The sequence below is a fragment of the Toxotes jaculatrix genome, chromosome 17 (genome assembly GCF_017976425.1).
Source record: "Toxotes jaculatrix isolate fToxJac2 chromosome 17, fToxJac2.pri, whole genome shotgun sequence".
Taxonomy (NCBI): domain Eukaryota; kingdom Metazoa; phylum Chordata; class Actinopteri; family Toxotidae; genus Toxotes; species Toxotes jaculatrix.
In genome coordinates this window covers 13,804,094-13,830,303 of record NC_054410.1, presented here as the reverse complement: position 1 = coordinate 13,830,303, position 26,210 = coordinate 13,804,094, and the positions used below count along the sequence as shown (strand labels likewise).

The following is a 26,210-nucleotide window of genomic DNA, read 5'->3' as shown; positions in this document are numbered from 1 at the left end:
TCATCCGATAAGTAGAGAGCATGCGCAGTACACGGGAGTCTGGGAGTGTCTGAGCGGCTCGTTGGACGTGAATCCAACCCGCAGTCACTGAAGCCAAGAAGAGCATCTGCATGAACAATGAACCGGCTGACTTGGGAGGAAATAATGTGGTGAAACGGACATGAACTGGACGTACGAGGAGCGTCGCGTCGTGATCGTACAAGAGCAGAGATTTGCTGGATATCTGTGGTGTGAATGACCTCTAACGGTACAGGGAATTAGTAATTTCTAGTACTTTGTTGTCTGCAGAGTCAATCCTCTTATAGACTGTGATAGCGTTACATTGGCGGGATCGCGTTTGCTTATTGGTGAACATTCACATTATAGTCATTATAACAGGCTGCATATATAAAGGCTTAATGGCTCAATCAATACATTTATATCAATAGCTGATCATTGGACGGCCTGTAGTCTGGTAGATTTTTTTAACCAAAGTAAATAGTTACTGCAAAGTCGTTCTTTATTCAAATAAGATGAGCTTTTTCTAATCCACTTCTTACATCGTTGCTTCATATTCACCTGCTTCAGCAGCAGAGGTGAGTTTCATTTACAGCAGATTACCTTTACATTTAAGACACGGCTGCACTGACTCTTTCAGACACTGGTGGCACAAAGCTGCTGGATGTCATGAGTTGGCCATCTGTTGTGGGAACCTACTTAAACCTGCAAGCAGATTAATCAGTGAAAGGGTCCAAAGGCATCAGTCAGGACATTTCTGTGCCAGGACTCTGTTGGCTTCTCCGGTGGAGGAGGCATGCTGAGGGCCACTGTGGGCTCAGTGGAGGAGAGAGATGAGGAGCAGGAGGATGAAGGTGAAGAAGAGTTGAGGGATGGAGGGGTACCTTTCTACGTGAACAGAGGAGGCTTCCCGGTGGATGAGGAGACTTGGGAGAGGATGTGGCGCCATGTGGCTCGAATCCACCCCAATGGTGAAGCTCTGGGGAAGGAGATCCGGGGTGCCACTGACCTTCCTAAGGTAAAGTGTTGGATATGTAAAGTTGCAGATGATTATACATGACAGGAGAAACTGGTAGAGTACACTGCACTTCACACTAGATATGTGGAACCTAGTGGAGAACCAATTTACACCTATGTGTTGTGGGAAATTTTGAGTTACAGTGTTACTATGCAGTCCCCACATGACTAACAGAACTGCAGGCAGCCATGTGCCTTAAAATCCACTATAAATCATTTTTTGTTGATAATTTTTTTCAGTGTAATCATAATCATAAAGTACTGTGCATGTTTTTTTGGATTTGGATGTTGTGACACAGAAGAATGATACAGTTTATTCATTTCTCATGAGAGTCGTTAAAGAGCAATTAAGATACTTACACCATGAACAGAGAAGAGCATAGAGGTCAAACAAGACTCCACTCTGCAGCTGCAGTGAATATTGGGATTGTATGATGCCATTGCATTTGTTTGGCTCCTCTGTCCCGCAGATTCCAGTACCGAGTGTGCCTACATACCAACCTACCACCACTATCCCACAGCGCCTGGAAGCCATACAGAAATACATCAGGGAATTGCAGTATCCTTTGGCTTTTGGTTAGAACCAAAACAATGATTAGTGAGTAGATTTAAACATTTTTGTAAATGTGTCATGTATAGTTAGAAAGATATATTTTAAACATTCATCTTACTCAAATAGATGCACATAGCACTAGAAAACAAGACAGAATACCTCTTATTAATCCCACTGACCCACTGTTTTAGCATACTTCGGTAGATATGGGCCAAACATTAGAAAGTAGGCCACTGTAGATACTATATTCTATATTAAGCAAAAGCTTGATTTCCAGTTAGAGTATTCATTCATTCATAATTAAGCAATGATCTATGACTGTTACTAAGCACTTTATGTACTTGTCTCTTCTCCTCACTGAATGCAGCACTGAGTTCCAAAGCAGCCTCACGATACTCTGTTACAGTAAGACCTTAACTGTATCCTACAGGTACAATCACACAGGAACACAGTTTTTTGAAATCAAGAAGAGCCGTCCTCTTACTGCGTAAGCCAGCTTTCTTTTTAAACCCAAGACTGATCATCTTGGTTAGACTCACAGAGCTTTATGGCAGCAGTCACAGCATGTCAACGGTTTAGCCTGTGCTGCTGATGGCTGATGCATGCGGATCAGCTGTGTCTCTGGTTCACCCCAGGGCTTTGTGAGAAGGAACTAACGTCAATCAGCAGAGGCCTGACCTCACTTAATTAGATTTAACAGCACAGATTAGTTCCTTGGCTCATGGAAAATGTTTTCTTTGACAGCGTGAAATCAATAATGGTGTGTTTATGTCATTTTCACTGCAGTCACCAGTGTACTATTGTCTTATACCACAAGATCACGAGTTCTCGTTCAATTTTTCTGCACAGGTTGATGGACATCGCTAAGGAGATGACACGGGAAGCTCTGCCAATCAAATGTCTGGAGGCGGTGATCTTGGGGATGTATCTTTACAGCAACACATCATGTGTTTTGTGAAACTTTAGATGCTGTGGTGTCTTCAGATTATATTGTTGTGTGTTTCATTGCATTGACTATCAAGGCTGACAGCTTTCCAAGTTTTGCTCAAGAAAGTGTCTAGTCTATCAGAACCTCTGTGTGACATTCATCCATCCATTTCCTTGACCCACCTTCATACAGTTACCTCACCAACAACATGCCGAGTGTGGAGCGCTTCCCCCTCAGCTTTAAGTCTCAGTTCTCAGGGAACCACTTCCACCACATCGTGCTGGGAGTTCACAGCGGGGGACGTTTCGGCGCGCTGGGCATGAGCCGGAGGGAGGACCTCATGTTCAAGCCCCTGGAGTTCCGGACACTGATGGACTTGGTGCAGGAATTTGACGGAGCCTACAGGGGCTACTGGCACACCCTCCACAAGGTCAAGATCGGCCAGTACGTGTCCCACGACCCTCACAGCGTGGAGCAGATAGAATGGAAACACTCCATACTAGATGTAGACAAGCTGACCAAGGAGGAGCTACGGAAGGAGCTGGAGAGACACACTCGAGACATGAGGCTGAAGGTACTGCACAGTAATAAAGAGAAAAAAAAGTTAGAAAAATCCGAAAAGACATTTCTGTGGTGGAGTTGTGAATACAGTGCAGACGCAGACTGCAAATGCAGGAAAACTACAATCTAAACATTAAGCAGATGTTCTGCATGTTTAGCTTTTGCTTTACTTTTCTTTCTGTAGTCTCACTCTGCAGCTGACACTAGTACAATCTGATGGAGCCCTTGCAGGACTAAAGACAATGATGAGAAATATAATTTGTCCTAACCTCTTATTAGGTTTCCTTTGACATGCTGTTTCTCCACGCATGGTGACACCGAGTTGACTCGCTATTTGAGGAGGGATTTCTGTCAAACGATGCTCTCTCATCACCTCTCATGCTAACATAATGAAGGCAGCCTTGATGCTGAGCTCTCTGTATAATAAAACTAATGTGATGGCTTGACTCCGCTCTGCTGTGCTTCATGCATGGCTGGCTCAATCCATCAATAGGAGATCTTTTACACTGATTGCTCTGCACAATCACATTAAAGACACAGACAGGTCTCAGCCACCGACATCGAGAGAAGTGAGGACACAAGTGTAGTGTTACTCAACCATGTGATGTTTTAAAGCGACTGAACTTTTTGTGTGCATTGCTTTTGCAGATAGGAAAGCCCGCACCTCCCTCTCCGACCAAAGACAGAAGAAACAGCATGGGTTCTCCCCTCAGAGGTCCGAGCAGCCCCATACGCAGGATCAGCCGTGTCGAGAGACGGTATGATGATAAATCATGTGCTCTGGATAATTTAGTTCTTCCCTAAAAATACAGGCACTACAATCACTGACATGAAATCTTCGTAGTCACTAGAGAATATTTGGACTTCAGATGTCTCATGATTCAAGGCAAAGGAGAAGTAGCTTATGAATAAGTCACAGTTTCCTTCTTGTGTGAATAAAACTCATTGTCTTGTCTCACATTTGGGTTTGTTCTATTACAGTCCCTCTGGAGAGAAGAAGGTCTTGGAGAGGAAATCATCAGCAGACATGAACGGATACCAGATTCGAGTCTGAAGAAGAATTTTAGTTGGATTGTGAAATTTTAAAGGTACCACACGCTTGTCTCACAGGGCCGTTGATTTACTCTAAGGCTTAATTCTTTGTACACATTGGCCTATTCACAGGATGCAATGCTGAATAGGTCACCAGCAACTTTGCCTCCCAAAAACAAATGCCTCATTCTGCATCCCAGTGTCTGTGTTGATAGAGGCCGTCTCTGGAGCAGTTACTGTGCATAGTAATTGGTGCTGGCAATGCTCCCAAATTATAAAAAAGGGGTCAAAAGTGCAGTAATTTGTAAACATTTTTAAATAAGCGCAGAGTTTTGCAGACTGTACACAATGTGAAATATGACGCTTCCCTGAAGCTGGGCAAGACTACCACTCAGTGTAAATGTGCTACTGGACATATCATAGGTTTTCGTGGTGTTGTTACGTTCAACAACTGCTCTTAAGGCTCGTCTGCAATTTGTATCGTCGTACTGTAAGTGTGCAAATACATGTAATGTAATTTTAAGTCCACTTAGGCCGTGCTGGGCAGCAAGCGCTTGTGTAGTTACTAGTCTGTTAAACCACTACCCTCGTGCCTTGTATGACAACTCAAAGTGAAGAGAAACACTTTTTATATCTAATCCATTATCGTCATTGCCTCACTAAACACAAAGCAGTGTAATCTCTGCTCTTCCAAATTACTATGAAATAAACTGAGGGACAGTAAATAGCCAGATGCTAGCATGTTTAGCATGCTCTGTACCTAACAGATGTTGACTGAATACAGGATTGAATACATAAATATACATAAATATATCGAAGTGTAAGAAGGCATCTGCTGAGCGGAAGTATGAGTCATTCTGTTTGCTGAATATAAAACATTTCAGTGAACTAAGACAGTTATCAAGATAACTCATGGCAACACCGCTGACTGACCTCATCTGCATTTAATGTAGATGCAACTTAATGAGAAGTCAGTATATATGTACTGTATAACTGCTTTATATATACATCATTTCTAACTTTTATTTGTAGCAACTTTTTTTCAGTGTTTCACTTGCCTTAAGTGGTATCCAAGCAACTGACTTCCATTTAAGCAAAGGTGTAAAGAAGTTTGTTTACAGCACTTTTATCTGCATTTATAAAATGTTTTTTTATTGGAAATTCTGTCATTTTATACTTCCGTCAGTGTTGATGATCACCAGTAGACCACTTAATATTTATCACGCACTGTTCTGAATCTGTTGCCACAGCCAACATTTTTAAGTGTACAGTAGGTGTTGTCCAGTTTTCATTTCAACTCTGTAACACAGTTTTTTTGTATCAAAAGATTGTTGATTCACAGGATCACAATAAAGTGTCACCAGGACTGTGGCAACACAATTTTGTGGCAAGTTTCTTTTTTAAATTCATGGTTTTGTATTTAACTACCTTGCCTACGTCCCAATAAATCCACAAATGAAGTGGTACTCTGTAATTAGTTGTTTGGGTGTCAGGCAGGGAATGGCGCCAGTTATCTGTCAACCAATAGTTCAAACTGAGCACAGGGTGTCCTCAGCTGAAGGGCGGCTTTTGGCACCAAGGCAGATGATGATGAGAGCAGACTGAAGAGATCTCTAAACACTAACTCTGTTAGGTTTATACAAAGGAAACTCAGCGCCAACAACTCTATAAAAGGGAAGTTATAGGCCTCAGTGAATTAATACACTCAGTCAGACTAAGTGGGACACTTTCAACATGTTTCAACTCTCCAAATGTTCAAGCTAACATTTCCAAAAGGTAAACCTACACTGACACAAGATGGATACTGTATAACATAATTCCACACTTCATATTGTTTTGGTGTTGCCAGTGTTTGCTGAACTTACAGTGTATTCAGAAAGTATTCAGACCGCTTCACATTTCTTTCATGTTGTTATGCTGCAGCCTTATGTGAGAATCGTTTAAATTCAGTTTTCTCTCGTCAATCTTCACTCAATACTCCATAATGACAGAGTGAAATTACGAAAACTGACATATCACATTGACATTGACACTTGAAATTTAGCTCAGGTTTCACCAGACCAAAGAATCTTGTTTCTCACAGTCTGAGAGTCCTTTTGTGTTTTGCTTTTTACATTTCTTTTTTTTTTTTGCAAACTCCAAGCAGGTCTCATGCCTCCTTCACTAAGGAGAGGCTTCTGTCTGGGGGTCGGAATACTTTTCTGAATGCACTGTATGTAAATTATTGCAGTGGTATGCTGGCAGCATGAGCTTTGCTCTCATGATCAAGGATCCTGCTTTTTAATGGCTCCCCAACTCCACCCCACAGCACAGCAATCAGCTAATAAGCTTTAATGGATCCTGCATTCAATGAAAACCAGTCAGCAAGGAGCCACTTTCATGCATAGGCCAGTAACATAGCTCAGAGAGGGCCAGGGCTACATGTAAAGTAAAATAATGTCATATTACAATATACTGCAAAACCACATGTGAAATAGAAGGAAAATATGTGCAAGTGAGTTCCTAAAAACAAAGATTTCTGAATGTGGTAGAAATCTGCGCTGAAGTTTGCGGTGAATTATGAAGAGACAGGAGTGACAAGAAAGAAAAACAAATCCCTATCCTCCCTTCTCATCTGGAATCCCAGTGGATTCCAGATGAGAAACACCTTGTCCACCAGTGTTTGTAAGACACAGAAACAGGAGGCATCATGACCTATTTGGAAAGAAAACCTACTGACCTATTTTGTTTACTTGCATACATTTGATGCCTCAAGGGGAGTAAAGACACACACAATCTGATTCTGCTGTGCATCAAACAGTTCATGTCATGGATGATTGTATTATATGGAAGATATATATTTACATAGCACACTGACGAGTATGAGGAAGAAGTGAGTGAAAGACGTCCTACTAATGGGAAACACCTTCACAGACCCACACACAACACAAAGGTCCCTTACTGAGCCCTGTCATGCATGAGCACTCAACTATCTACATGAATTATTCATTCATGCATCAACCAGATACACGCGCACACCCACAAGCACACACAGACATCTTTGCCCTAACAAACTGAGTGCTTCAGTTTAGTGGGATGGGAGGGGCAGAGCCAACAACCAGGTCACAGCCTCAGCACAGGATACACAGGCAGCCCAACACCAACTGGAAGAATTAATGCTAGCGGATGCATTTAAACCTTGCTACATCATAAATCCAGAAAGGAACTATAAATTGTTATTTCCAGCCTGGAGGCACACATTTAATGTCTGCAATGTGTTAAAGATTAAAAAAAAGGAGTCACAAATTAATGGAAAATATTTATTCAGTATTTTTTCCCATCTGAAAAAATAGAGCTGGCTCATGAGAGAAATCTAATTCTCATTTTGAAATTGGGTTTAAAATAAATTAAAATGTGACTGAGTAGTTATCAACAAAAGGAGCACGTCAGTGTGTATTATCACACCAAAAAGAAAGCAATCACTGCCTTCATTCTTTTTTTTTTTTTTTTTTTTAATGAACTATTACATCACCACAATTAAGATTTGTCGTATCTCACTCATGGCTCATCATTTATCTGATGAAAACCATGTGGAAAGAAGCGGAATATTGGCATTCATTATATTTTTCCTGACCCTTTTGAACAAAAATATTAACTTCAATTCAGTTAGAAAACTATGAACCTGTGTTGCCAAGACTGAACCACAAGTAATGCCATTCATGCTAATAAAAACAAAAACCAAATGTGTACAGAGCAAGACCTGAACCATTTGAATGGAAATATGCTTATCCTCTGACGTACAACCCACTGAATTCACCCACCGTCCTTCCTATCATGCTGCATTCAGGTCCAGCTGAAATTTGGCCACGAGACTGAGATGGTCAGAGGGGAATATGTGATTGGGAAGGCCTTTCAATGACCACAAGACATCCTCTGATAGGAGGGAGAGACTACCAATCAGCTTCAGACCCTCATTCGCAAAGCTGCCTCCATCTAAGAAAACAAAAAAACAACACCTACGTTATTTACTCATTCAGAGCTACAGCATGGCAAATAGTCTCTGCTTCATGACATGTCTCGTAACCTTTTTTATCAGAGGTTAAGATGCGTCTTGGGGAGTAGAAGATGTAGTCGACAGTGGCTCCCCCCTCAGAGTGCAGTGTTGTGACTTCTGAGGTGCCAGAGCCTGGGAGAATGTGTTTATAAACCGACTCCAGGTGTAACCGATGACTGATTGTGTGTCTGAAACTGTGACACAAAATTTATATCTAGTGTCACATGGTATGAAAGCACAAAGAAGCAGTAACAGTTGATCCTTCAAATAACTACGACAAAAAGACTAGAGGTAAACTGACCTTTTATTATAAGGCTGATTTCCCCTTGAGGCATCTGTGCACAGTAAGAGGACACACAGATCTAAAATAAGTCTGAAATGGTTGAACTGGTATAAGAATATGTTGCTGTGTCTGCATGGTACAACTGTACCTGGTGTGTTGTCGGTCACCCCTGGGATCAGCTCCAGGTCCACAGGGCGGACGCATGCAGCTGGACAATAGCGCAGCTGTAGCATAAAGTCATGGTTGTACTTCCCTACACAAAAGGAAGTAACACATAACACATAACACATAAAAGACTGAAATTTGCTCCTTGGGTCGAGATTACAAAAACAACAGTGTGTAAAAGCAGTGTGACTTCAAACACTGACCTGACTTCTGACTCTTGCTCTCAAACGTGTCCTTGACAGTAGTGTACTGGCAGGCATCACTGATTCCCAGACAGCTGGGCCACAGGGGAGCAAACAGTCTGTGACAATATGTTTTGTAGGACAGGTCCTCTTGACCTGATATCTGTAGGACAAGGTGAATACATGCATGGTTACAGAGTGAAATGATGCCAGTGTTATGACAGAAAACTTGACGTAAAGAAACTAATACAGCTATTCCAAACAAGTCCACCGAAAGTGACGTGGGAGAAGGTTGATATTTTTCAGTTAGTATGCCTGACACTGATTACAGCCAGTTGTTCTTTGCAGGGTTGCAGTCTCACCATCCATGCTGGAAGACCCTGGTAGTAGAGCTCCCCAGTGGTGATCAGCTGGTAGAGAGGCATGTGTGGGACCGAGTTAAAGTCTCCACACAATACAACATCACAGTGTTCACCTTTGGCCTTACAGGACTTGACCATGCTGTCGATCTCTGCCAGTATTATGGCTAACTGAGCAAGCTTCACGTCACCCCTCCTAGGGTTGAAGAGCAGGTGGGTGTTGGCTACGCAGAGGAGCGGACCCTTCGCCTTGGCTTTGGACTCCTGGGTGACTACAGGCCGAAGCAGCAAAACAATGCCCACATTGTGCCGGTCCAGCAGCTCTGTGTCAGGCCTGAAGAACTCCAGGGGGGTGACTGATACCTCAGAGAAGCGACTGCTTCGATAGCATGTAGCACAGCCGTCTGTCTTTGTCCCTGTCCGCCGCTTGTACACACAGGTGTAGCCTGGAGCAACAACATGAAGACAAAATATGTGATGTCTTTGTCACAGTATCCCCCAACATGATTGTTCCACTGTTTTTTCTCAGATGACCTACCCATCTGAGACAGGACTGGATATAGATGCTCATGGTAGTGGTTCTCCTGAACCTCTTGGAGACACAGAATCTACACACAAGAGGACACCCACAAATCATCACTGAATGCCTAAAAAATAAATTTGAAAATTTCAGAAAAGTTGCATTCCACTCACATCTGGTGTCCATTTAAGTATTTCGTCTAGGAGTAGGCTGCAGCGGTAGCTCCAGTCCAGCACCTCCAGAGGACAGTGCATGTACAGCTCCTGGTTGGCCTCCAGTAAGTCCTGAGCCAGGATGTTGTAGGACATGACAGTGAAGTCCATCGAGACCTTTGTGAATGGGAAGGGTATCAGGGCAGGCTCTGCTGCAGCACCACTCTCATCCATCTCCTCCCATACTCTCCACATTACTGGGTGGAAGACAAGAACATACATACAAGTCTGTGCAAACCCGTGGCTGGATGTTCAACTACTCATGACTGTAAATGAATCTCATGATAGTGGAAATATTGGGAAAAGAATTGTGAATCTCACCTTCAAAGGGTTCTGTGTGCTCTACTGGAGGGTAATAGCTCATGGTAGGAAATTGCATCAGTGGACACTGCACTTCTTCCGCCAAGCCAGGTCCTGCAGGGAAGTGCCAGCCAGTCTGTGTATCATGCTGCCCACTGACATTAAGGTGGGTCTGAGTGTCAGGAAGAAGAGAGGGAAACACCAGATTGGAACTGCTTGTCCCAACAAACATTGCATCAGCAGTAGGAGCTGTGTATTCATCCCAGCACTCAGTTACTTCAGATGGAGTCACAGACTCTCCCACACTTAGTATCTGTATTTGTGTCTGTACTGGATTGGTAGTTTCTCGTGTGCTGTCCTCAGCTGGAGCTACCGCTGACTCCTCCAAGTTGTCTGTCTGTCCTTGTTCCTGTACTGGAACAGCAGTTTCTTGCATGCTGTCATCTGTTTGTAGGCCCTTTAACAGTGCCCTGAATGCTTGTTCTGGACTGACAGGCTCGGTTGGAAACATATTTCCATCCTCTCTGTTTTGTCTCCTATGCAGCATTACATGGATATCCTCTTGCTTGGCAACTTCCACTCTTTCTTGTGGCCCCTCACTCGTCTTTATAACCTCATTCTCTGTTTCTTTCAGCAGGACAGCTACCAGCTGTGCTTTGTCTGTGTCAGTACGTGTATCATCCTCTTTTTCTGAGTTTTGCTCTTTCGTTTCTCCTTTCGTCTCACTGCTTGGACTGAGCCACTGGTCCAAAAGGGTTGTCTGAGACTGGGTGAACTTCCTGGTTGTGACAGCACCACCATCCCACACTGCCGTGCCATTAACCACTGCAGGAAGGAGACTCTTTTTTGAGGCCTCTGTAAGACAAGATTAGTGTAAGAACACTGATAACAGTGATGCATTCATAATAAGCTAAAACTTTGAGCTTTTTTTTGTCTTTGCCTAAACAACAACGAGACAACCAGTTTTAAATGCGACGCAGTGTTTTCCATAAAGGCTCCACTGACAAAATCACTCGGTTTCAGCTTTGCTAAATCTGATATTACATCGACTTATTGCACTATTTTTGGCCACACACCTGTCTGACAACAGCCTCCTTTGTGCGCAGCCGCCTAGCTAGCGTCAACCTCCAGCTTACAGGTGGGGCGTTTACAGACGCTCGGTATATTGTAGCGTCTCCCGATAGCCTGCAAGTGAGGCGTTTAAGGGACGTCTCTAAGTTGCCACTACGAAAAAAAATATATGGGTTACACTCCCCTCCTCTAAACTGCACGAGTCTCTGCATGCACATCGGTCTCACACCGCGCCACTCACCACCACAAGTACATTTTCAACGTGTGGGAAACACTGTCTAAACAAACATGGACTACATTAGCAAAACACCCCCACGTGGTGACGTTCGAATGTCACAGGGGGCGGAAAAATCTGTAACAGGTGCAAGCAAACACGTTGTCATGAGCTAAAGTTAACTAAACTACAATAACATGATCAGCTCTGCTCTCCCGTTTTTAATAAAGGAGAACCTGTTAGCATTAGCTCAAACCTCAAGAGAGGTGTCACACCAAGCCTGTGATAAAACACAAGTTTGAATCAACAACACCGCAAACAAATGTCACGGCAAACTGCTCAGTCAGCAGCGAACTAAACTTAACGTTAGCAACCACAGTTAGCGCCTAACAGCTGCTCAGAGGACACGCACACAGGCAACACTGGCACTCACGCTTTTAAACACGGTTATCGTTGCAAGTGTGCTGTGAGATTTACCTGAGAAACGCCCGGTCAGGTACCGTGACAGCGGGTACAGCACATAAAACAACAGGCTGCCAATCATGTTTCTCGACTGAGATTAGCGCATGCGCGTTCCGGGGTTGATAGAGGAGTGAGAGGTTAGGGGGCACAAGTCAAAAGTCACCGGTGTGGTTTTCCTCATGGATGCATTTAGTTTTTTTGCATTTGTATTAATGTGGTTTAAAAAAACATAAAGTATAAAATAAAATAATATAAATAAAATAATAAACACCATTTTACTCCAAACCATATCATTCCACATACTGTGCCATTCTAAAGTTTGTTATGCTTGGAGTTACTAAAAACAGAGGATTGTAACCACACTGAGGCATAAATTGTTAATGTCGCTACACATGAGACATTACCTGAGGGGTAGAATTACCTGGTGAACAGCACAGGCTTATTTCATTTCACAGTATTTCATTACCCATACAGAACAACGAGGAATGAATGGGCAAAATACCCTGAAGACTCTGTTCCTTTTGTGTCTATGAAGTGGTTTCAAATAGGACATAAGCTCTGAAAGCAGACTGCAATGTTGACTATATCTTTCGAGTCTCTTTGCTTAAAAGATGATGACTGTCCATTCCCAGCTCAACTCCAAGGCGAGGAGGACGAGTTTGACACAGACTTGGAGTCGGATGGTAAGTACATTAAATTAATTCTGGGTTTAATTTCTGTAGTTCTTGGCTAAATACTGCTCTTAGTGTGAAGCTGGAAAGTCTTATACTACATACAGCAGACATATACTGTAAATTTATTGCAGTTGGATAAAAACAACACAGTGCAATTAAATGGCTTGTCTGAAGTGTTGCTGTAAAATATATCCTGACTACTCTATGTATAGGGTCCATATAGTGAGACTCACTGTATGGGGGTATTTGTTTCCAGAAAAAGATGAGAGCAATAAGGAGGTGTCTACAGCTGAAGTGTACCTGCAGGCCTGCAAGCTGGTGGGTGTGGTGCCGGTCTCCTACTTTATAAAAAACCTTGACTCTACAACCATGACCCTCACCCACCATGGACTAGGACCTTTGGGAAGCAAGGCACTCGCTATTGCATTGGTGGTAAGTTTAAAAGGCAAGCGTGTTATTGAGTTTGACTTCACGATGTACAACATTTCTGATAAGCTCTTTGTATTTAGAGTGATATGCATATAAACACTCTGGAACTGGCAGACAATCACATTCAAGCTGAAGGAGCCAAATACCTTGTGGAAATGTTGAGGGCTAATTTCACAATTCAGCATCTGGTATGTAGTACTGCAAACTCACCACTAGGTGGCACAAGTGCTATTCAGTTGAAATTTTACTTGACTTTCACAGTGAAGTTTACCAGCATCTGTTCTGCTTTTAGGATTTGTCCAACAATTATCTGCAGTCTGCAGGAGCAGAGTGTGTGGCTAAAATGTTGCTGGACAACATTTCATTGAAATCTATTAAACTTTCAGGTAACGTGCACATTAACAGCATTTAACTGCACTGACATTAGTTGAGAGTGACACCATGAATTCAGTTTCAAGTACCCACATTGTTAAGTGTCCATAGGAGCTTAGTTTGCCTTTCAGTGTTGGAGGTTGAAAAAAAAATATTTCTTACAAGATCAGTAAATTAACAATGACAGTAATAAGTGTTATTATTATTGATCATCATGCCTATTTTGTATACACAAACAAGTAATACTTTCCCAACAGGAAATGGATTTACTGATGTTGATGCTAAATATTTTGCAGATTCCTTCTTGGTAAGTTATTAAAGAATAACTAACCAAAGCCTGAGTGGTTTGTTTGCTTTTTTTTACAATTACTATATTTCTAATATTTTGACATTTAGAGCAATTCCAGAATCAAGGAACTAGACCTGAGCCATAATAAGTTTTGCGGAAAAGGAGGGGAACATTTGGGACAACTGCTGGGTACAGTGAAATTCACCAATCCTTTATAGATGTGATGTGATGTGATGTGATTCAATGCATTGCTTTACTTCAACAGTGTGATGAAAAATTGCCACAGCACTGGACGCAAAACCTATGTATTTATCTCTGATTTTCACTTTCATCTACAGCAAGCAATGAAGGTCTGGAGGTGCTGGACCTCAGCTGGAATCATCTTAGAATGAAAGGGGCTGTAGCTTTTTGTGCAGGACTCAAGGTATTGCTCTCTAAGAAATTAGTTTGATTATTGACCTGGTGTACAACATTTAATGACATGTACTGTACATGTTCCATATTTAGACGAATATGATGTTAAAACACCTTGACTTATCATGGAATGGTTTTGGGAATGAGGGCGCCCTGGCCATGGGAGAGGCCTTAAAATTCAACAACACTCTGGTGCACCTCAACCTCAACAACAACCGCATCACCAATGAGGGTGTCAGCATGCTGTGCAAAGGTCTTGAGTTCAATGACACACTCCGAGTCCTACTGGTGGGTGGATGAAATTGTATTAAACCAACAGACATCATCAGTATGGCTGCACATACACTGTAAGCTGATGATTTATTCTTGTATTCCTGTAGCTTGCGTATAACTCTATAACAGTAGAGGGAGCACTGGCCTTGGTTAATGTGGTGAAGAACACACCTAAAACTGCCTTGGAGGAGATAAACATGTGTGTGAGTGGCTGGTGTGGCACTGTCTTGCATCCTGATCTGATTTTTCTGTCACACAATCACTGGCTGTTAGCACAGTTGAGTGTTTGTATTCATATTAATCAAGATAAGATTGCATTGTTTCTTTTTTCACCTTTTAACCAAGCAGAATGTGCTGGTAAATGAGAACTTTGTGCATCTGTTGGAGGTGACATGTCAGGAACATCCCGGCCTGGATGTACAGTATGGGGGGGTCGGGGGCTTCATCGCTAAGAAGCCACCAAAACGCGTCGATCCAATGAAAGTCATCCAGGTCTGTTTAGTCACCTTATGAGAAACAGCAGTCTGACACATTCATGTATAATGTCTAACAAGTGTTGTAGTCATACTCATGTTTTTATCATAATACATTCTCCGTTTTTCAAAAGGATTATCTGGATCAGCGCAAGCTGCGCCTGTGGGATTTCTTTCGGAACATTGACAAAGATGGCACCATGAGAGTCCCTGTTGCTGACTTCAGGAAGGCGGTGCAGGTTTCCAAATAAATGCTGATTCATTGAACCGTGCAGAGTTAGTGACATTTGCAGGAAGAGCTGCATTGATGGATTTCAGTGACAGAATATTATGAGATTGTCCTCTGAAATAATCCTTCATGAGGGCTCCTCCAATCCAATTCATAGCCGTTTCCTGATGCTGATCATGACCAAAATAAAGCACACAGCAAATCAATAAAAATCCTTCACTAAGGGACTTGTAATACACTAATGCATTGCATGGCAAATAGAAACTTTATAAATTGACTCTTTGACTCTTTTTTTATTGTGTAAAACCCTAATAGCAATCAAGCATACCTTTGGATCGATACCAGATTGAAGAGCTGATTCAGAGACTTGATCGTGACAGGACAGGAATGGTAGACTACAGGTGAGCATATCTACTGTTTGATTATACTCACAGATGGGGCCTCTATATTGTGTCACACAGTAAACCTGGGCTGGTAAAATTGCTTGTTTTATTGTTGTTTGAGTTATTGTATAGTTGAACCATGTGTGTTTAAATTACGAACTGGGAATTTGTCCAGATCTTCACTTGAATGATGCCTTCAAGAATGATGTTCTTAAGGAGTGATGTTGTGATGTATATGGCACAGAAACTGTCGTGTGATAAACTTGTTACAGTCCTAAAGTGTGACTCCACAAAGCAAATGTTTGATCTGATGTTTCTGTGCAGGGGGTTGGCAGATACTAGGAAACAGATGATGAGAGATCACCGGCGCCAGCTGAAGAAGGTTGAGTCCCGTCAGAAGAAAGAGAAACAGAAGAGCGACCGTATCCTCAAGACCTTCCAGAATGCTGTGGAGGCGGTTACACCTCACAGCTCCATGGTCATATCTCCAGGAGGTGCCAAAGATGACTCAAGTGGCCCGCAGCAATTTTCTGCCACCCCTCTCAGCTCATGGCACCACATTGTCATGTCCAACAGCAGTCGCTATTCTGTCACTAACCTAAGCAATGAGCATGTCCACCTGCCCATGTTAGGAGGCTCCACATCTTACCGTCCAACCAGTTCCCTGGCAATGCGCTCCTACTCCCAACCCAACCTGCTGGATGACTCCCCACGCTCTGCCCCAAGCAAATCCATCTCAGCTCAGGGTATACGCTCTGATCCAGAGATGAGCCACAGCAAGCTAAGCCCCACTGCTAACCACCTGACCAGGTCCAGGCCTGCTCTCAATGCTAAGCAGCCAGAGGTTAAAGCCAAAAGCAAGAAAGTGAAGAAAAAGAAAACAAAGAAACATGTGGAGAAGGGCTCAAAGAATCTCACACAAACTGTCAAATGACTGTTAAACTCTGCACAATGCAATGAAACATTATGATTCTTTCTGCATGTCCTCACTGGCTTCTTTGTTGCATGCAGTTATTAAATAAAGAGTGAGTTTCATTATTTATCTTGTTTCCAGTCTCTAAAAACAAATGCGGATAAATTTGTGAATTCATCATTCAGCATTGTGGTCGCCTCTCAATCAACATCTCATTCAGTTTCCTGCTGAATAAATGGATTTCATAACTCTTGGGAACTCTATCAGATGCTAAACCCACCCACCAGCAATTCTTCAAATCCTAATGCACACCCAAATATTGGTGGAACGTTTCAAACAAGCATCTGAGTATTTCATTTCTGTTTGCTGAAGATAACGTCAGGTGTTACGTCTTGGCTAACAATGCTGTGAACTAGGACATATGCTGTGTCCTGCAGGATCCGCATCCTGCTGCATATATATAAGCCCTGAAGATTCAGCTGCCTCAGTCATAAGCACTCTGACTACACCAGAATGATTGGCACTCTGTATTTCTTTGCACTGCTGGGCTCCACAGTGGCCTGGGGGGTATGTATGGCATGACTTAGATCAACTGATTCATCTTTATTCCTTTAGGCTCTACCCACATTAGAGGTAAGCTAATCTACAGTATGTTCACATGACCCTCTTTCTCAGGGTGCAGGCTTGTGGAGCGAGCGGAATGTGAGGAATGAGACAAGTGGTGGAAGTGGGGACAGATGTACCTGTGATGCCTTCTTGCCCAGTTCAACTTTTCCAATAAGAGACCTGGTGGTAGTGGAGCAGACAGTTGGAGAGATCTCCCACAAACTGGATCTGGAGATGGGCAAGGTACTCTGGCATACTGGAAGCATGTGCAATAAATTATGACTTATTTGAGACACACAAAAAAAGTCTAAAGTGTGTGTTTTTTTTTCTGACTTGATTTCAGCTGGAAGACTATGAGATCAAGCTGACTGCATATGCAGAAAAAATAATACAGCTGACAGTGGAAATCGAAAAAATGGAGAAGGACCCTGATGCCTACAATGAGGCCCAAATGGATGAAATGAAGGTGGAGATCAAACAAGTGGAGGCTCTGATTAAAGAGCTGCAGCTTTCCATCAGAGGCTCCACCACTGTCTTTGAGTCTCTTCGCGTACAGGTGAGTCCTGAAGATGGCAGTGGGCAGTCTCTGCATCAACAGACACGATGCTGACAAGCCATTTGTCATCTTTCAGATCACAGCCATCGAGGTGACATTGAATAGACTGGAGGTGACCTACGACAAGAACACGGTTCTGTTGACACGCCGAGAATACATCAAGGTGCAGCTGCAACTAGAGGAGTGTGAGAGACGCCACCAGGAGCTCTTCAACCCCAACATTGGTAAGGACATTCACAATACTACATACATCTAAATCAAAGCCCCTTTTGGACTCATTTAATTCATTTTCCTCTCTGTCTCTGCAGGGTCCTGTGCACATACTGGTATCATCAAGGTTAGCAAACCCATTGTGAGCCAGCTGAATGCCCATCTAAACTCGGGCTACAAATTTGGAGGCTGGGGGAAAGATTCAAAACCTGTTCCCGACAGAGAGTCTATGTACTGGTACTCTGGGTACACTAGTGGCTCCATTGTTGACATTAGATTCTACACTAACTACAAGAATCTCATTTTGAGAAACCACTTCCAGCATCACAACTTACACAGCAGCTGGATCGGTACAGGGAACAATTTCATCATCCGTGCCAATACCCTGTACTATCAGATCAACAGTCCATTTGGGTTGGCTAAACTGAATTTCACTACCATGAAATATGAGTCCAGGGTGATTCCTGGGACTAGCACCAAATTCTCCTACACTAACTCCCCCAATCAAAACTTTGACTTTGCTGCTGATGAGACCGGCTTGTGGGTGACCTATGCAACAGAAGAGTCCAGTGGTCGGATGATCATTGCAAAAATAAATGAGCCTTCATTTGGGGTTGAGGAGGAATGGGAGACTAGTGTCTACAAACCAGGAGTGAGCAATGCCTTTGTGGTGTGTGGTGTTCTGTATGCAGTCAGGACAGTCGATATCCAAACTGAAGAAATCTTTTACAAGTACGACACCAAAACCAAACAGGAGAGCTACTTGAGGGTTCCCTTTGAGAGGTTCCAGGATAAGTATTCTAACCTGGACTACAATCCCACTGACCAGAAGCTCTACATGTACAATGACGGCTACTATGTTAACTATCATCTGTGGTTTAACCACACAACTAAAGCCACTGTGGCACCACCACTTCTCCTGAACTAAATCACTATCTGTGATTTACTGAAGTATAATGTGAAACAATAATTGTGTCTCTTACTTTTTTCTTGTACTTCATGCCCTTCTTCATCATTTATCCTTCTTCCTGAATGCTAATAAATGAATAAATAATCTCAAGCACTACGAAAGTGTAATGTGTGTTCCTGTGCTAATGCTCATGAATAGAGTGTGTTATGTGCTTGGTTCTGAAAATGAGAGTGCGACTACAAGCTGATTCAGTTCATTGACAGAAAGTATAGGGAGTTATATTCAGATTTAAAATGGAATTCTCATCTTCAAAGCCCAATTTTCTCTTTGATTGACCCTAGAAATTATTAAACATGATTTCCATAAACATTCATACAAAATGAAGAATTTGTTTACAGTACTAGATGAACATTTTCAGTATAACACTAAAAGACCTGATCTGAAATGCCAGATTACCTATGAATCAGAGTATCTTGTGTTTTGCTCTGCCACTTGTTTTCAGTTTTTCTGACAGACTACAGACTTGTTATCAGCCTGCGGCCACAGTGATGGCTTTCCAAATTTATTAGCTTAGTGCTGCAGCACAACAAATAGCATTTATTTTGTAGCACAGCTGTATAGTCGATCAAAGATGGCTGAATTCCGTTTGGCTGCTTCAGTTTCAGAGCCCTGGTGTTGTGCTTGCTGTCTCTCTGTCACACTGTCATGATTACTGGGATGTTTGAATAGAACAGAATCATTGTTAATGTCTAAAGGTGTCAGTGGAAGTGTCAGAAGTAAAGCTTGTGTTTTTCTTACTGCTACAAGTCAAAATCCTCTGCTACGAAAAAGGCCTGTTTTTGACCATTAAAAATACAATATCCCACCAAGAAGATTCAAAAAGAGAAAAACCTACAAAATACTCACCTGAAACCTCACTGTTCATTTCATAAGTTTAATAGAACATATCTTTTTTTAATCAATAGGTACAATGACAATCCATTAAAACAGGGAGAAAATTACAGTCAAATACCAGCAACAAAATACATCAACTGATGTGTTAATTTAGGTAATGTGCTGTGCTTTACTTTAGTCTGTCAAGGTTAACACAACAAAGTTAAAGACTTATTTCAGTTGCTGCTGGGGTTTGAGTCAGCATTAAATTCAAAGGTTTTTCTCTTGTGGCATAATATTTCCTTCCTATGAGCTTCACTGTTCAAAGGCAACACCCAAGTCACATGCAAGAGATTATGCAATTAACCATGCAGGATAAGGGTCAATTTTAAAAAATAACTTTGATTCCATCATTCAAAAAACAGTGAAAACTGACTGCTGAGGCGATGACTACAGTAAACAAGTATATTCTATTAAGTGTGGTTAAATATAAATAAATTACAGTACACTCTTGGGCCAATGCAATACAACATGTCTGCCTGGGGATATGACGATTTCTGCCTGTTCCCATATGGCATATGCAGCACTTAGCAAACAGGCCATAAACATGACAAGGTGTTGCCAGAATTCACTGCACGTGGCCTTTTTCTCATCCACACCCCGTGTTCGGATCAGACCTTGTGTGGCAATTTCCTCAGAGCTTATTGTGGTCAAACAAGGATAATGTCTGTTATAGGCCACGTGTGAACAAACATGTAGACCTACGCTGAGCTCAGATCATAAATATGGGAAGAGAGAAGGTGTCTCTGATAATCTCATAAGAGCTTTAAAAACCCTATGACTGAGCCACAGAGGAGACACTCAAGAGGTAAACTGACACACGATGCTGTCAATTCTACTGCAACTCCTCCTGGTCTTCAGTCCTGCTTTTGCCTGGATTGTAAGAGACTTCTACTTCTACACTTCTTTGCATGCACTAAAGCATACAAATGTATTGGTCATTTATTATGATTGACTTTAATTATTGTATTTTTTTTATTTTCAGCCAGTGGTAGACTGGGAGTCTGGCAATGTGACTGCATCAGTGGGTGAGTCAGGTCAGTGTGTTTGTCATGTGTATCTGCCTGACACCACCTTCCCTGCTGACCGGGTTCAGCACATGCAACAGGTCAGCAAGGAACTGATCCTGGAAGTGGAAATCCAAATGAACAAGGTGCAGTAGGCCTGACTAGTAGCAAGATGAGTGAAAACAAATGATGTGGAAAAACATCATCATGTTGACCTATGTTTTCTTTCAGATGGTGAGCTATGAGGGTAAACTGGAGATCTATTTGAAAGAGCTGATGGACCTGACTGTCAGAGTGGCCATGCTGGAGAGCAATCCTGACAAATACATCAAACTGGACTTTGAGCTGCTCAGGATTGAGCTCAGAGAGTTTGAGGCTCTGGTGTCGCAGCTCAAAGACTCTCTCAACTCCTCCTCGCCCATGTTCGACAGTCTGTACAGCGAGGTGAAAGAGCCATTTTTGAACCTACTTGCAAATAATGCATCATTCTTCACGGTTAGAACATGAGATTTCAGTTTAGTTAATGTGTTTCTTTACAGATACACAACATGACACTCATTGTGAACCAACTGGAAACTTATGACAAGAGCAACCTGGAGGTGATCCGCTTAGAGTTTGCCAAGCTGCAGAAGAAGCTGGAGGAGTGCCAGAAGGACCAGGAGTTCTTCACTCCAGATATTGGTGAGGCAGTGAGTCAGAAGACAGCGGATAATATTTTACATTACCAGTCATTTTTTACATTTTTCTTTTTTTTTTTTTCCAGGCAACTGCAATCACACAGGAATCATGAGCATGAGCAAACCCACTGTGGTCCAACTAAATGCTCATTTGAATGCAGGTTACCAGTATGGGGGCTGGGGGAAAGACTCCAAGCCTGTTCGAGGCTATGAGTCAATGTACTTCTATGGTGCGTACAGCACTCCCTCAGTGCATGACTTCTACTTGTACAATAACTATGAAAAGCTGATTCTCCGGTCTGCATTCAAACAGCATGACATACCAAGAGGGTGGGAAGGTGCTGGTAACAATTACATTGTTCATGGCAACACCATATATTACCAGATCAACACACCTTTCAGTATGGCCAAGCTGAATCTGACTAGTTCCAAATATGACTACAGAGTGATCCCAGCTGCCAGTCAAAGGTTCACATACAGTTACTCAAACAATCAGAACTTGGACTTTGCAGCTGATGAAAATGGCTTGTGGGTAATGTATGCCTCAGAGAACAGCAAGGGTAAAATTGTCCTTGCAAAGCTAGATGAGAAGTCTTTTGGCATTGCGGATGAGTGGGAAACCGGTGCGTTCAAGCAACTGGCTGGCAATGCTTTCATGGCCTGTGGAGTCATGTACGCCACCAGGTCAGTAGATCTGAACACAGAGGAGATCTACTATGCATTCAACACCAAGACCAGAGAGGAGAAACACCTCAATATTCGCTTCCAGAAGTTCCAGGAGACATACACCAACCTCGACTACAACCCCACTGATCAGAAGCTCTACATGTACAACAATGGCTACTATGTGTCCTATAGTGTGAAGTTTAACAGACAGTGATTCTTCCTCTTTGTGATCTACCGTATTGTGATTGGTACGACTGATCTGTGTTTACTCTCTTTGTCACTGAGTCTGACTATGTACTGTTTTCTTCTGAATAAAATCAAGCTAAAGCATTCAAATGACGTGACTGGCCTTGATTTTTTTATGCACATGAAAAGTACAATTACAAAATGAATGACACACATGGTGGGGAAAGAAGTACACAAGTAAAAATTAGCTCTAGATAACCAAATTAAACAATTAACTGAGATATAAAGTAACGAGACAACAGACCAGTAAATTCAATCCCATATGGCATCAGTGGAGAAAATATATAAATAATAGCGAAAACACACTTGTGTTTTGGCACTGCTGTGTCAGAGCCAAAAGTGACAAAAACATAAGGAAAATATATACTGGTTATAATCAACCTAAAAAATGTGCGGGCCCATTGCCTATGATTACAACACAGTATGTGCTAAAGACACATTGAATCAATTTCAAAAGGTGCAAGTATTGCAGCAAACGGATATGATCAATAACTGTATCTTTCAGTGTCATGACCAAAATGAATTAAGCGTGCATGTACTGCTCTCTCTGCTGCTTGAAATGAGTTTAGAGAAAACTTGGACAGAAAATAGAAAATGCTCATGTGCTTTTCCACACATTGACAAGAGCCTTGCTATACTTACATTCAATTTTTTGTTTTTCTCCAGGGTGCAATGAAAGCTTAAGATTAATATTGAACCAATTACCCTATAGTCCCAGCTAATCTAAATACAAACTGACTGAAAATGTCAGCAGCCTAGTGAACATTGCTGGTACTTTCCTCTTTCGCTCCTGAGTTGACGTATATTCACTTAAGAAAATCTGAATGTCTGATGTCCAAAGCCTCATGTCATTTAAGGCCACATTTTGACTCTCAGCATCACAAAAGTGGGAGAGGCCGTATTCTTATTTAGGAGATACATGCAGTAACACAAGGTAAAGTAAATCATAGAGTCTGAAGAATAAACTTCAGAAAAAAATACAACACCATTTCACTTAAAAATACTGTATTACTTGTGCCAAAGTGGTCACACATACTGATTCTGAAGCACTTCACTGTTTTTAATATACTCACCACCTACGTATGTCCTTAATATATACACATTTATATATAATATATATACATTTATATATAATATATATAAATTATCTTAATCTGTATAGGGAACATTTAGTGTTTTCATAAAACATAAAAGTCGTAGAAGACAATAACCCAATCAGAAATCATAAAACTATGTTCATCCCAGCATAGTGTGTAATGCACATCTGCACTGATCTCAAGGATGCTAATAAAACTGTTATGACTGTGGAGACAAGTCACATGTTTTAGCTGGGCTGATAAGAAGTGTAAAACCCACTGTTAACAGTAGACATCTGATCAGACAGCAATCAGAAAAACTACCAGCAGAGACATGATGCCTCTGACTCTACTACTACTCTTTTCCATGCTTGGCCCTGTGCTGGCTTGGCTCGTAAGTTCTAAATGTCTTCATTATCCTTTAGTGAATTTTATTTGTTGTGATATCTGAGTAAGATAACTCTGTTTTCTTGCAGCCAGCGGAGGACTGGGAATCAGGAAATGTAACTACATCTGGTGGAGGACTGGAGTGTGCTTGCAGTGTGTTCCTGCCTGACAGCACCTTCCCTGCAGACCGAGTGCAACACATGCAGCAAGTTACCACAGATCTCAGGCTGGAGGTGGAAATTCAGATGAACAAGGTCAGTTTTTTTTTTAAATTTTGGAATAAGTGGTGTAAAGCCTCATTTAGACCAGACACACCAGAGATAACAAACCCATATGACTTAATAGTAATTTATGTAAAATGGTGCAATAATATAAGTGGTTTGTCATTACTAATGTTTTATGAGATTGAAACAGGCATTTATGATTTTTTTTAGGTACACATAATTCAGTAATACCTCCCATTAACACAGAATTTTGAACTACAAAAGTGAACCAATACCAGCAATTTCCGGCGTCCATTTTTCTGGATCTTACAACTTGTGAAATTTAAGTCCAAGCACACTGTAAATACTGTATACTGTACACACTCTACCCATCACAGATACTCACAATGCACCACATTTACACAAAGTAACTCACATTACACATATTTATTCTAGCTGCACCGTTTTCTTGTTTTGTGGTTGTGTTGATTAATAAAATATAAACAGTTAAAATGCGATACAAACAAGCGTGCATCTTTCAGCTTGTCCACTATGAGGGCAAACTGGACATCTTCCTGGAAGAACTGATGGACCTGACTGTTAGAGTGGCCATGCTGGAGAGCAATCCTGATAATTACATCAAACTGGACTTTGAGCTGCTCAGGATTGAGCTGAGAGAGTTTGAGGCTCTGGTGTCTCAGCTCAAAGACTCCCTCAACTCCTCCTCACCCATGCTGGACAGTCTGTACACTGAGGTAAAAAGACAAAATCAAGACTAAAGCCTAAAGACTACTTTTGAGATTTTGTCGATTATGTGATAACTATTGTGGTGCTCATTTGTGGCAGATTCACAACATGACCCTCATTGTAAACCAAATGGAGACCTTTGACAAAAACAACCTGGAAGTGATCCGCATTGAGTTTGCCAAGCTGCAGAGGAAACTAGCAGAGTGCCAGAAGGACCAAGAGTTCATCAAGCCAGATATTGGTAAGTCTATTAGCCAGCTATCTGCAGTAGCTGACTAGTAGGTTGAATGTAACGTCAAGGTACTAACACTTTTTTTCCCACTTCTCTTTCCAGGTAACTGCAATCATACAGGAATCATGAGCGTCAGCAAGCCTACCGTCATTCAACTAAATGCTCATTTGAACCCAGGTTACCAATACGGGGGCTGGGGAAAAGACTCCAAACCTGTTCGAGGCTATGAGTCAATGCACTGGTATGGTGCATACAGCAGGCCCTCTGTGTATGAATTCTACCTGTACTCTAATTACGACAAACTCATTCAGAGGTCCTCCTTCACACACCACGGTCTGCCACAGGGCTATGAAGGCACTGGTAATAATTATGTTGTTCATGGTAACACCATATATTACCAGGCTGCTAACCCGTTCAGAATGTCCAAATTAAATCTGACCTCTTCTGTTTATAGTCACAGACAAATCACAAAAGCAAGTGAAAGATTCTCCTACACCTACTCACCCAACCAGTACCTAGACTTTTCAGCTGATGAGAAAGGATTGTGGGTAATGTATGCCACAGAGGAGGCCAAGGGTAAAATCGTGATCGCTAAGATAGATGAGAAGTCTTTTGGTATTGAGGATGAATGGACCACTGGCGCGTTCAAACCTCAAGCGGGTAATGCTTTTATGGTGTGTGGAGTCATGTATGCCACCAGGCCGGGGGATCTGGACACAGAGGAAATCTACTACTCCTATAACACTAAGACTGGGGAGGAGAAATACATGAGTATTTCCCTTCAGAAATTTCAGGAGAATTTTGTCAACCTGCACTACAACCCCACTGATCAGAAGCTCTACATGTACAACAATGGCTACTATGTGTCCTACAATTTGAGGTTTAACAAATAATCAATGGTCTTGTTCTTGATCTGCTGAAATGTGACTGATGCAAATGATCTTTGTCGGCTTTCTTTAACATTTGTGGTACCTATGTGATGCATAGAAACCATACTTTTGCTTCTTGAATAAAATCAAAACTGGGCATTCAAATGAGTGTCGTGTTTTCTTTTGTTTCAATCAGTTGAGAATGAGTGTAAATATCTGTGATAAATCACACCCCTCCCTTTCTGAATTTTGGATAAGGTTGCAGCATCTGATACATCTTGCTTTTCCTTACCCTCCTGCTCCATACTGGAGCTTCCTCCCCCCTTTGTAAACTGGCCCTCCCTTGGGGTGGGGACTACTCTCCTTTGTGCTGTGGTTGGAGCCTGGCTCCATCTGGTACTGAGCACCAAGGCCCAGCAGATTATGGATTCTGGGCAGGGTGATCCCTCCATTCATTAGTGGATGGAAGACATCAAAGAAATTCATTACTGTATAATTATACAAACTGATCAATTTTTGTTTTGTATTTATCAACACAGCACTAAAA

The 26,210-nt window shown here is 42.0% G+C and overlaps 6 protein-coding genes across 7 annotated transcripts; 5 read left to right on the top strand and 1 right to left on the bottom strand.

The window, feature by feature from the left end:
• The first annotated feature begins 124 nt into the window (after positions 1-124).
• On the top strand, positions 125-4,213 carry vash1 (vasohibin 1). The gene is made up of 8 exons (XM_041060952.1): positions 125-247; positions 638-1,015; positions 1,485-1,573; positions 1,998-2,054; positions 2,417-2,491; positions 2,688-3,069; positions 3,705-3,814; positions 4,038-4,213. Exons 2-8 carry the CDS (start codon positions 794-796, stop codon positions 4,108-4,110), a joined length of 1,008 nt encoding a protein of 335 aa, XP_040916886.1. The 5' UTR covers positions 125-247; positions 638-793; the 3' UTR covers positions 4,111-4,213.
• A 2,882-nt stretch (positions 4,214-7,095) lies between these two features.
• angel1 (angel homolog 1 (Drosophila)) lies at positions 7,096-12,009 on the bottom strand. Of its 2 annotated transcripts, XM_041059959.1 has the most exons (11): positions 11,905-12,009; positions 10,164-10,997; positions 9,804-10,039; positions 9,649-9,718; positions 9,114-9,556; positions 8,773-8,914; positions 8,553-8,657; positions 8,423-8,456; positions 8,152-8,315; positions 7,899-8,060; positions 7,096-7,868 (listed from the first exon to the last, which is right to left on the bottom strand). In XM_041059959.1, the coding sequence occupies exons 1-10, from the start codon at positions 11,969-11,971 to the stop codon at positions 7,900-7,902; spliced, it is 2,256 nt and encodes a 751-aa protein (XP_040915893.1). In that variant the 5' UTR covers positions 11,972-12,009; the 3' UTR covers positions 7,096-7,868; position 7,899. The 2 variants fall into 2 exon arrangements, with proteins under 2 accessions (XP_040915893.1, XP_040915892.1); XM_041059958.1 differs by having other exon boundaries at positions 7,096-8,060.
• A 454-nt stretch (positions 12,010-12,463) lies between these two features.
• LOC121197620 (leucine-rich repeat-containing protein 74A) lies at positions 12,464-16,359 on the top strand. The gene is made up of 13 exons (XM_041061305.1): positions 12,464-12,572; positions 12,820-12,995; positions 13,073-13,180; positions 13,285-13,378; positions 13,622-13,671; positions 13,761-13,842; positions 13,992-14,077; positions 14,161-14,355; positions 14,448-14,543; positions 14,689-14,832; positions 14,948-15,052; positions 15,358-15,443; positions 15,750-16,359. The coding sequence occupies exons 1-13, from the start codon at positions 12,464-12,466 to the stop codon at positions 16,357-16,359; spliced, it is 1,941 nt and encodes a 646-aa protein (XP_040917239.1).
• A 492-nt stretch (positions 16,360-16,851) lies between these two features.
• Positions 16,852-18,638, top strand: LOC121197524 (olfactomedin-4-like). The gene is made up of 5 exons (XM_041061174.1): positions 16,852-16,905; positions 17,014-17,187; positions 17,288-17,500; positions 17,577-17,724; positions 17,809-18,638. The coding sequence occupies exons 1-5, from the start codon at positions 16,852-16,854 to the stop codon at positions 18,636-18,638; spliced, it is 1,419 nt and encodes a 472-aa protein (XP_040917108.1).
• Positions 18,639-20,340: 1,702 nt separating this feature from the next.
• LOC121197493 (olfactomedin-4-like) lies at positions 20,341-22,117 on the top strand. Its single transcript, XM_041061126.1, has 5 exons — positions 20,341-20,433; positions 20,539-20,706; positions 20,792-21,004; positions 21,100-21,241; positions 21,324-22,117. The coding sequence occupies exons 1-5, from the start codon at positions 20,377-20,379 to the stop codon at positions 22,115-22,117; spliced, it is 1,374 nt and encodes a 457-aa protein (XP_040917060.1). The 5' UTR covers positions 20,341-20,376.
• Positions 22,118-23,559: 1,442 nt separating this feature from the next.
• LOC121197521 (olfactomedin-4-like) lies at positions 23,560-25,687 on the top strand. Its single transcript, XM_041061169.1, has 5 exons — positions 23,560-23,619; positions 23,702-23,866; positions 24,358-24,570; positions 24,662-24,803; positions 24,897-25,687. The coding sequence occupies exons 1-5, from the start codon at positions 23,560-23,562 to the stop codon at positions 25,685-25,687; spliced, it is 1,371 nt and encodes a 456-aa protein (XP_040917103.1).
• Positions 25,688-26,210: the final 523 nt, after the last annotated feature.